This window comes from Mustela nigripes, chromosome 16 (assembly GCF_022355385.1).
Source record: "Mustela nigripes isolate SB6536 chromosome 16, MUSNIG.SB6536, whole genome shotgun sequence".
Classification (NCBI taxonomy): domain Eukaryota; kingdom Metazoa; phylum Chordata; class Mammalia; order Carnivora; family Mustelidae; genus Mustela; species Mustela nigripes.
The window spans coordinates 19,858,977-19,869,208 of NC_081572.1; the positions used below are offsets into that span (position 1 = coordinate 19,858,977).

A 10,232-nucleotide genomic window follows, 5' to 3' on the forward strand; every position below is an offset into this window, starting at 1 on the left:
GTCTGCATTAAATGGGTGACTTGTATGGTGTGTGAATTATACCTAATAAAGCTGTTCTTTAAAAAAAAAAAAAAAATCAAGTAAAAGACCTAAACAAGGAATCAAAAGGGGTGAGATCAAGGTGGGGCATCCTGACAGCAAGAGGTGAACTGTGCGAAGGCGCTCCACTGTGGACGGGAGAGAGAGTCCCTGGGAGACTCTCTGAGAGTCCCTGAGGGGTTGATGGGAGGGGTTTTAGTGTTCAAGAGCCTGGGTCCAGAGCAAAGGAGCAGGGAAGGCTTAATTAACCACAGGCTGCAGAAGAACCTCATTCTAGAACAGAAGTTCTCAAACTTCACAGTGGGAGGGTAGGAGCCTAACCGAGGGGGGGGCCCTCGTTCCAAGTTGCAAAAAGTCGTCGTGTCATAAAGATGGGAGAAGTTTGTTTTTCCTTGGCATAAACCCCATTAGCTAACACCAGTGGTAACCCCAGTTACCAGGTAAAGTTGGGATGAGCTACCGGTGACAAATGGTACTGTCAAGTCCCCTTCCTTGAGAACTAGTTGCCGTTTACCTAAAAAAAAAAATTTTTTTTTAAAGATTTTATTTATTTATTTGAGAGGGAGAGAGAGAGCGCGAGCTTGAGATCAGGGGAAGGGATCTTCCCGCTGAGCAGGAAGACACGCACATGCACACACCCCCTACCCTGTCTGGGGCTAGATCCCAGGATTGGATTGGATTGGAAGAATATTTTGTTTTTTAAACAGTTCTCGGGCTTGAATCTGCTTCTGTGGGATGCGCCCTTCCCCCAACACAAGCTGTTTCGTGGCACTCTTTTCCACACTCAGCTTTCTATTCCTTCACCTGCAGGAGTTTGAAGACCACACAGCTCTGGCGGGGACTTTCCTCCCATCTGCCAGCTTGGGCTGGCTGCCAGCACGTGGGCCCCAAGGCAAACTGCCCCTTTAAGAGCCCCCCCCACTCCAGCTCCTCCCTCGGGTCTGTGGCCGGATTTCCCCATCAGGGCCCCACCCTTTAAAGCCACGGCTCCATCTTTCTGGCTGGCTGTGTACACAAACCGGAGGTCCCAGGGGTTCCTGGGTGCTGAGAGTGGGCACAAGTGGGCTGTGACGGTGCATGTGGGTCATGGAACCACCACCAGGGGCTCAGGAGGGACCTGAAGCTGGGACAGGGAGGGTCCTGGGCTGAGGCCGAGCCACTCGGAAGTGGGAGTGGGCTGGACGGCGCATTCCGTGGGGCAGCAGTCTCTGTGTGCCAGGCACCGTGTCAAACCCTTTCTGTAGCTTCTGCGGAGCTATTAGTGTTCCCATTTTACAGATAGGGCAACGGAGCCCAGAGCAGCTAGCTGACTTCCCCGGGGCTCTACCGCTAACCAAGTAGCAGCGCCAGGGTCCAAACTCAGGTCAGTGTGACTTCAGAGCCTTGATGTCTTCTCCTTGGCATCATCTGGCTGACGGCTCCTGGCTTCTTCCCAGACTTCCTTTCCCCTTGGTTTCTTGTGTGGTAGAGTGGTGTTGGGGGGGTGGGGAGAGATGGGTTATCCTCTCCTCCCCCAGGACCAGAACTTGGGTCCCTTCCTCCTCCCAGGAGCTGCTTGGAGATGCTGCTGCTGCTGCTGCTGCTCCCCCCCCTCCTCCTTCTCCTGCTGCTGCTGCTGCCACCCCTGGCCCTGCTCCGGCAGCCCCAGGATGCCAGCCTGTCCTGGCTTGCTGGCCTCCAGCACCGTATGGCAGGGGGGGCCCTGTCCTGGGCAGCCGCCTGGCAGCAGCGGAGACTAGAGCAGAGCACACTGCACGCAGGCCAGAGCCAGCAGCAGGCCCTGACATGGTGTCTGCGAGAAGCCCAAAGGCCTCTCGGTCCCCTCCAGGGGACCACAGGTGTGTTTCTAAGGGTCTAGGGAGGTGCCCCAAGCAGATAGAAACGCCACGGGACAGTCAGATTCCAGAACCTGGGAACCTCCTTCTCTCCTTCTACTGCCAGCACCGAGGGGCCCAACCCAAAGACCCTACCCAGGCTCAGGATCGTTCGAGATGCATGTTCCATTGGGAATATGGGCCCTAGTAGCCTTGCCCCAGGCCTGTGCTGGGTTCCTTCCTCAAGGGTCTTACCAATCTTGCCTGAAACTTCTTGGGTAACTGTGGCTTCAGGACGAGTTTATGATGTCTTTGGAGCTACAGATACAAGCACCTTCCGGAACCATCTCCCTCTGATCAAGGCCAGCCAGGCCCAGGAGGAGGAAAGTGGGGGGCAGCTCCTACCCCCTACGTCAACCCAGTGCTACGGGGAAGCATCCCTGCAGGTAAACAGAAGGCTGGAGCCTAGCTCCGCCAGAGACCCCTTCTTGTAGCCAGACCTTCCCATCAGTGTGGGCAAAGAACCCCCAACCTGGGGGCTCAGAGGCCAACACCCTCTCTTGTCTCCCCCTCAGGCTACCTTGCTGGGTCTGGCAGCCCTAAGCAAGGCCTTCCCAGAAGTGCTGACTCCAGGAGGCATTGCCTGTGTGACCCCTACATCTCCCTGGCCTCGCGCCCTCCCCTGGCCTTGGCGCATCCTGGACAAGGTTGTTAGTACTCCTGGGGCCAAGCACCCTGGGGCCCTACTGCTAGAGGCACTGAGGTCCCCAGGGCTGCGGGCACTGGAAGCTGGGACGGCCACAGAACTCCTGGATGTCTTTTCTGGCCTGGAGGCCAATGGTGAAGAGCTGGCTGAGGCAATGGCTGCCGGGAACCCGGGGTCTCCTCTCCCCAGCCGGGCAGCAGAGCTGCGGGAGGCCCTAGACCTGGGGCCCCGAGGACTGGCCCTCCGACTCTGGCCAAAGCTACAGGTGGTGGTGACTTTAGACGCAGGAGGCCAGACTGAGGCAGTGGCTGCCCTGGAAGCCTTGTGGTGCCACGGGCTAGCCTTCTTCTCGCCTGCTTACGCCGCCTCTGGAGGTCAGCAGGAGTCAGGGCTAGTGAGCTGCGGGGCAGGGGGCAGAGACCGCATAGCTAGCTGCCAAGTAGTGAGCCCTGCATGGTTCACCTCATTTAATCCCCCCAACCCCAGCAGCTCTGTTTTACAGGTGCAGAAACCGGGGCTTGGGGAGGTCAGGAGACTTGCACAGATGGCCCCAGCATCAGCACTTACCCAAGGGTCCTCCGCCCCCAGAGCCACTGCCCCTTCGAAATCAGGGCCTCAGAGTCAGGGCACTGAGCCTTCGGGAGGGGTGGAAGGGCAGCAGCGGGCTCAGTTGCTCAGAGAATCGGGGCTGGGGTCTAGGCCGAGGGGCTATTCCCTAGCAGGCGGCCACGGCTCCCCCAGCAAGAGGGCTGCTTGCTCCCCACAGGGGTAGTGGGCCTAAACTTGTGGCCGGAGCAAGCCCATGGGCGCTACCTTCTGCCCCCTGGAGCTCCTTTCATCGAGCTGCTCCCCGTCAAGGAAGGAGCCCAGGAAGAGGCAGCCTCCACTGTCCTGCTGGCCGAGGCCCAGAAGGGCGAGGAGTACGAGCTGGTGCTGACCAACCACGCTGGCCTCACCAGGTGATCACCTGCCTCCCCCAGGTCACCTCAGGCCCTCTGCGACCTTACCAAGGGCCAGGGACATGAGCTCACCACCACCGCTACCCCGTCAGGTGCCGCCTGGGCGACGTGGTGCAGGTGGTCGGGGCCTACAATCAGTGCCCGGTCGTCAGGTTCGTCCGCAGGTAGGTGACTCCCCAGGGGAGCTGAGGGGCTGTCCTTGTGCCCTAGGCTCCTCTGCCTCCCCCTTCCACCTCCCTAGGCTGGGCCAGGCCCTGAATGTGCGAGGAGAAGACATTCAAGAGGACGTGTTCGCTGAGGCCCTGGGCCGGGCTGTAGGGCAGTGGCCGGGGGCTAAACTGTTAGACCACAGCTGTGTGGAGAGCAGCATTCTGGGTAAGCTGTTCGTCAGCTCCTGCCCCCCATTCTTGAGTTGGCTGCCCCCCCCCATACTATACCCATCCTGAAGGAAGAGCTCTAGGAAAGAGGTAAGACCCAGCCTCTTTTGCTGCTCCTAACAAAGGTCCTTCCCCCATATCTGACTCCCATTCCTCCTGACCTCTTTCATCGTTCCAATTAGGCTTGGGGTTCCTCTCCATGTCCCCCCTTCTCGGCCAAGAAAGTCCTTTTCTCCCATGAGCCTCAGAGTGGGGTACAACAGATGGGAGCACAGGCATTGGTGTTGGAAGCTGCCCTATTCACTAAAGTGTGTGTGCGTGGGGCTTTGTCCTCAGATTCTTCCCAGGGCTCTGCTCCCCACTATGAGGTGTTTGTGGCGCTAAGGGGGCTGAGGAACCTGTCAGAGGAAAATCGAGACAAGGTAAAGGACACAGGGACGGGACGGAACTGCGTGTCCCTTCCACTCTGCATGCCCGCAGGTGCCCTGGGCACAGTGCAGGGAGGGGGACGAGGAGGACCTCCCTGGGGGCTCAGGGAGGGGAGGGATGAGGTCCTCGGACACATGCGTATGCATGAAACACCTGCCACTCCGCGGCGGCCACCATCAGGCACCCCTCAGCCACGGGCCACAGAGCCACGCACCAGGCTCACTCAGGCCCTTCTGTTCCCAGCTTGACCACTGCCTTCAGGAAGTCTCTCCCCACTACAAGTCTCTGCGGTTCCGGGGCAGCGTGGGCCCTGCCAGAGTTCACTTGGTGGGGCGCGGGGCCTTCAGAGAGCTCCGGGCCGCCCTTGCAGCCTGCCCCTCGTCCCGCTTTCCTCCCGAGATGCCCCGGGTCCTCAGGCACAGGCATGTGGCCGAGGGTCTGCAGAGGAGGGTGTTGTCCTGAGCTGAGGCCTCCTCCCAGCCGGCCCAGCCCCCTTCCTAGGCCACCTCTCTCCTTCCTCTGCGGCCTCTCTGGATGGGAACCCTCCGCCAGGGTCTTCGACACTGTGTCACCTGACAGTGGCTCATCAGAGCTGGCAGGCCTTAGGGATGTGCGACCTGGTCAGCCTGTGCTGAGCAGCTGACATCAGCAGATGCCTGCAGGGGCCTGCCCGGAGCCCGGAGGCCCCCTCCAGAGGACACTGCTGCTAGAAGTCCCGCACACACCACGCTCCCGTGTCTCCAGCCCAGTGCACCGTGCAGGCCGCAAGTGTGGGCAGCTCAGAGCCCTGGGAGCGGCCCTCTGCAAGAAACAGGAGTGCGAGAAAAGAGCCAGGCGTCATGGTCCCTCGAGCGACGGCTCTGAAGTGTATTCTGCGCGGGTTGCCCACCCTGATAACCCTCTCAGTAACACAGCTCTTCCCGGTTTCCTTCCATCCCTCCCATCCCCACTCCCTTATCTGCTTTCTAAGATCACCTCCCAAATAAAAGGCTCACTCCAGATTCTTGACTCAGGGTCTGCTTATGGAGAAGCTGTAAGAGTTGGCTCTTGGCTCGGTTTCTGCGGCCGCCTGGCTCCCCGCACCCCCGCCCGCCTTCTGCTCTGGACACCAGGGCTCTCCTTCCACTCCCCACTGCAGGCCGGGGTAGGCCCCGGTGTGTGTGCACCTCTTTCCACTCCAATTGATCTGAAATGTGGAGGGACTGCTCCCCAACTTCCCTTGCCCTGGCTTAGCACAGGTCCTGTCCGGCCCCACACCCACAAATCACTTCCCTGGCTGGGGGCTGTACTACAAATCATGAAGGATCCCACCAAGAAACCATCCCAGAGACCATGGGGCTTAACTGTGCAGCATACCTGCGGGGAAACTGAAGCTTCCTGAGGCTGTGAAGCTGGCCCAAGGGCCCACAGCACCTCTTACTTAACATGGCCTCAGTTGCTAAGTCTTTAGCCCTGCCTCTGAATTATTTCTGGATTCCATGTACCCCCATCGACCCCACGACTCCTTCCTACTAAAACTTCCCATGGCTTCCTAGTGTCCACTGGACTGAGACCAAACAGCCAAGCCTGTAAGACTCTTTGACCCACCCTGGGCCTCACTTACCTGTCCAGCCACCTCCCCCCGGCCTGGTACTGAAGCTGCAGCTCTAACAACCACACCCTACTATCCCACAGGAGCTAACCACCATCACCTCAAAGTCTTTGCTCAACTTGTGCCTCCCGTGGCAATGCCTTCTCCCCAACCTTCCCTGATGGAAATCCACTTTGCATGTCAGGCCTTTCTGGGGCCTTTTCTCCCACTGAGCTATCACTACACCGGGTTGCCTCACCACCTGAACTTTGGAGCTCCAGGAAACCTGGGTCGTGTCCAATGCACACTGCTTCTACAGCGCCCAGTGCAGGGCCTGGCAGGGAGCAGGTCTTCAACAGACATGCCCCTTATCAAAGAGAGACTCTGCTTCAGAGCTGGCACGGTCCTTCCCCAGGGTGGCTCACTCCTGGCTGATAGTGAGATGGGACCCATCTCCGACTCCAAGCAGCCTGACCAGGAAGGAAACTGGGCAGGTCAGAGGACAGCACCAGGTTTGGCTGCTGTCCTTCCCCTGCCCAGGTTTAGTTTCCAAGATTTTCCACCTTGGAGGTTGGTGGAAGGGGTAGAGGGAAGAAGAAAGCTGGAGAGAAGGGAGAGGTGGCTAAGAAGTCTTTTCCATGAAGGAAGAGGGCCAAGGAGCCTGATAGACCCCAGGGGCAGCAACAAGGAGCAGAAGGGGGAGGCTAGCTGCCTGGCTGCCTACCCCCCCACATACACATGCCACATGGATTGTGGAGCTCACAGCTGCCTTTTCTCCTGCCCTAATTAACAGCTGCCCAGCACCCCCCTCATTGTCCCAGGCCAGTGCCCCAGGCAAGGCCTCTTTTGTGCTCCCAGATTCCTGGGTGCAAGGTGGCCTCATTAGTGCCCGGAGACCGCCCCATCTCCAGGGAGCAGGCGGACAGACAAGGGGGGTGCCAGGGGAACAGTGATCAAACTCCCGCTTCTGAGAGCCTTGGCGGCCATTCTTTGGGTCCAACCTGGAGACGGCCCCCCTGCAGGAGGCTAATCTTAGACATGCCTTTGTCTGGCCCCAGAGTGGACGCAAGTACCCGTCTGTCCCCCACCACCTCAGAGCACTATAAACCCTAGGCCCTTGATCAGGGGTCACAGTCAACAGCCTCAAAGTTCCTGGCTATTCGGACCACTGCTGACACCACCTTTCCTGGCTACCCCACTCTGAGCTCCAGACACCATGAATCCTCTCTCTACAAAGGTAAAGGCCGAGGGAGAGAGGGGTGACTCATCATACCAGATGGGCAATGAGAATGCTTATTCAGGGGGCTGGAAAGAAGACTGAGGGCTCTGAGGCAGGGGACCGGGTGGAGTCTCAGTGGAGAGCGGGGTGCTAGCAGGGAACTGAGAGCTAGTGCCTCCAGGGCTGTTTGCACCTGTCTCATGTCCCCCTCCCGAAGCCTGCACTGTAGAAATGATTTAATACCGGTTCACAAGGGAGGAAGTTGTGTCCTCTTAGCGCACAAGTGCGAAGAGACAGAGTGCAGTTTCCCGGGAGAGTGCCACGTGGGACCTGCCAGTCGTTGACTTGCACGTGTTTGTCCGGGGAGGGACTATACAGGGCCTCTGTTTCCCCGAATGAACAAAGTTCTGGTTCAGACAGACTTACACATCTTGTTTTCAGGTATAGTGGTAAGCGCTTTAATGGGGGTACGAGGGACCAAGAGTACCCAGAAAAGAGGGATTCACTCTGCTGAGGGGGTCTCAAAGGACTTCCTGGAGGAGATGCTGTGCGGGGGCTTGAGAGAGGAGCCACCCTCCGTCCCCCGCAGGCAGCCTTGCTCCGCGGCGGAGAAACCAGCGAACACAGTAGGAGCGCAGGCGGGGAGGGGCGCCGAGCCAGCTGGGCGGGGCCTGGGCGTAGCGGCTGGAGGCGGGCGCGGCGGGAAGACCCCCAGCGCCTAGCCTCGGATCTCCCTAGGTCCCCTGGGCCGCCGTGACGCTGCTTCTGCTGCTGTTGCTGCCGCCCGCGCTGCTGTCGCCCGGGGCGGCCGCGCAGCCCCTGCCCGACTGCTGCCGCCAGAAGACGTGCTCCTGCCGCCTCTACGAGCTGCTGCACGGCGCGGGCAACCACGCGGCCGGTATCCTCACGCTGGGCAAGCGGCGGCCCGGGCCCCCAGGCCTCCAGGGCCGGCTGCAGCGCCTCCTGCAGGCCAGCGGCAATCATGCGGCCGGCATCCTGACCATGGGCCGCCGCGCAGGCGCAGAGCCAGCGCCGCGCCCCTGCCCCGGCCGCCGCTGTTCGGCGGCCGCTGCCGCCCCGTCTGCAGCGCCTGGAGGGCGGTCCGGGGTCTGAGCCCCTGATTGTGCCCTGACCTGGCCCTGCCCTCTCCTCGCTGCCCGCCAGGTGTTAGCCCCCCCCAAAAAGGGCAATAAAGACGAGTCTCTTAGTGTGGCTAGTCTCTGTTCTGTGTGGTCGCATCCCGTCCTGCAGGGGGCGTGAGAGTCCTTCGAACTATAAAGAGCCCGAGGGCCTAGAAGCCTCGCGCTGGGGCACCTCTGCTCTGGCGTTTTTGAGCTCTAAACACTGCAAGAAATCTTGGAAGGAAGCTCCGTGGCACCGAGAGGACATGTGCATACTTGGAGGGGAGGATGGGGAACAGACACAGCTCTCGATGCTCTGCTGGTCTCTGTATCTCGGCCTTTACAGACAGGGAAGGGAGGGAGAGCAAGGAAGGTTGCACAGAGGAGCGGAGTCTGGCCTGGAAAGGGATAGGAGCCGAGCTTGCCCCAAAGGCCAAGAATATAAGGTTCAACATGAATCTTCCAGAATGGCTGCTGCATGAGAGTTGATGGTGTGGGAACGGGGAAGCGCCGGAGGGGAGGCTGTCAGGTTCCTGCAGCCCGGGTTGTGAAGGCCCTTGCAAATCATCAGGTTTTACATTTCATTTTGTAGGTACCTGGGAGTCAGGAGAAGTTCTTAATCAGAGATGGGGTAAGGTTTTCCTGCAACTTTAACTGAATGCACCCTCCACCCCCAATTCACAGGTTGAAGTCCTAACTCCCTCCACCGCACTTCATAAGATGACCTTATGTAGAAATAGAGTCATTGTATATGTAAGTAAGATGCCGTCATCCTGGGGGAGAGTGGACCTCTAATCTGATATGACTAGTGTTCTTATAAAAAGGGGGATTTGGATGCACAAAAACGCACACAGGGAGAAACAATATGAACATAAAGACAGAGGTGGGTGATGCATCTATGAGCCAAGGAACACCTGAGATTGTCAGCAACCCACCAGAAGCTATGAGAGAGGTATGGAACAGATTCTCCTTCACAGCCTTCAGAGGAAACCAACCCTACCTTCTCTTGATCTTAGACTTCTATCCTCCAGAACTGAGACAATAAATTTCTGTTGTTTAAGCCGGTTTGTAGTACTTTGTTATAGTAGCTCTAGGAAACAATTATAACACCAAAATAGAGACACAGAAGGATGTAGCACTTTTAAGCAATCTAACAGCCCAGATAATACCCAGCTCAGACTCTGGGGGTGAGGGTGAGGAGCACTGGCCCGAGATGAGTTTTGTCTATCTTCCCATTCTGGCTCCAGCTCATTCGCCCCAAGAAGCAGCCCCTCTAAGCCACCACACTCATCTGCCCTGTCATTTTCTGCTTTTGTAGTGAAAAAGTCCCATGGCTGTTCTCACATGGGTCCTTCTTGATGCTGTATTGGTTCCCTCTGGGAGATAATGGAGATCAAAAAGACCATCATTACACCTTTGGAGATTTGCAAACTGCTTCTGCCCACCTTGAAACTATCTTGTCTCCCATCTTGCCTCCAGTCTCTTTCCACCTCTTTAATGGCAGAAGAGAGAAGGAGGGTTAAATCAAGACGACAGGAAGAGAGAAATTGCTTTCCAACACACTCACTGTGTACCAAAACCATGTTTGATTATATTAAATTCTCACAACCGCATGAGGTGAAAATTATTAGCTCCATTTTACAGATAAGGAAAGTGAAGCTTGAAGAGGCTAAGTCATACAGTCAGTGAGTAGCAGAACTGGCATTTTTACCCCATGTACTCCAAAGCTCTTTTCATCCATTCAGCTGCACTCAGAGGCAAAACTCGCCAGGGTGCACTATCCAAAATGAGACACAATGGAGGGTTAAGCCACTCTAGAAGTTGAGTTCTCAGTCTTCCTGCCGATCCTCCACCAACAAAACTAGTCTCTTTAACCCTTGCTGTCACATACTGGAGCTTAGGAAACTGGGGTGCTGCGAAATATCTTAACTCCAGCAGGCGGCACTGTGATCCAAACACCATTTCCAGCGTGGGCGGCGCGCGGGGAAACCCGTGGGG

General features: G+C 57.7%; 2 protein-coding genes across 5 annotated transcripts; both read left to right on the forward strand.

Annotated features, from left to right (window-relative positions):
• The first annotated feature begins 1,001 nt into the window (after positions 1–1,001).
• On the forward strand, positions 1,002–5,325 carry GHDC (GH3 domain containing). 4 transcript variants are annotated; one of them, XM_059379038.1, is made up of 10 exons: positions 1,002–1,118; positions 1,318–1,402; positions 1,588–1,877; positions 2,148–2,299; positions 2,429–2,933; positions 3,326–3,518; positions 3,611–3,682; positions 3,760–3,893; positions 4,232–4,317; positions 4,568–5,325. In XM_059379038.1, the coding sequence occupies exons 3-10, from the start codon at positions 1,601–1,603 to the stop codon at positions 4,784–4,786; spliced, it is 1,638 nt and encodes a 545-aa protein (XP_059235021.1). In that variant the 5' UTR covers positions 1,002–1,118; positions 1,318–1,402; positions 1,588–1,600; the 3' UTR covers positions 4,787–5,325. The 4 variants fall into 4 exon arrangements, with proteins under 4 accessions (XP_059235021.1, XP_059235020.1, XP_059235022.1 ...); XM_059379037.1 differs by having other exon boundaries at positions 1,002–1,402; XM_059379039.1 differs by having other exon boundaries at positions 1,002–1,402; positions 2,172–2,299.
• Positions 5,326–7,110: 1,785 nt separating this feature from the next.
• Positions 7,111–8,226, forward strand: HCRT (hypocretin neuropeptide precursor). The gene is made up of 2 exons (XM_059380174.1): positions 7,111–7,131; positions 7,852–8,226. Exons 1-2 carry the CDS (start codon positions 7,111–7,113, stop codon positions 8,224–8,226), a joined length of 396 nt encoding a protein of 131 aa, XP_059236157.1.
• Positions 8,227–10,232: the final 2,006 nt, after the last annotated feature.

What these genes read in the sequence shown, in the direction of transcription:
- GHDC (XM_059379037.1), top strand. Translation starts at nt 1,601, where the DNA reads ATGCTGCTGCTGCTGCTGCTGCTCCCCCCCCTCCTCCTTCTCCTGCTG. An exon ending in TCCCCTCCAGGGGACCACAG is followed by an intron (nt 1,878 to 2,147) that starts GTGTGTTTCTAA and finishes CTGTGGCTTCAG; the next exon opens with GACGAGTTTATGATGTCTTT. An exon ending in TGCTTACGCCGCCTCTGGAG is followed by an intron (nt 2,934 to 3,325) that starts GTCAGCAGGAGT and finishes TGCTCCCCACAG; the next exon opens with GGGTAGTGGGCCTAAACTTG.
- HCRT (XM_059380174.1), top strand. Translation starts at nt 7,111, where the DNA reads ATGAATCCTCTCTCTACAAAG. An exon ending in TGAATCCTCTCTCTACAAAG is followed by an intron (nt 7,132 to 7,851) that starts GTAAAGGCCGAG and finishes GGATCTCCCTAG; the next exon opens with GTCCCCTGGGCCGCCGTGAC.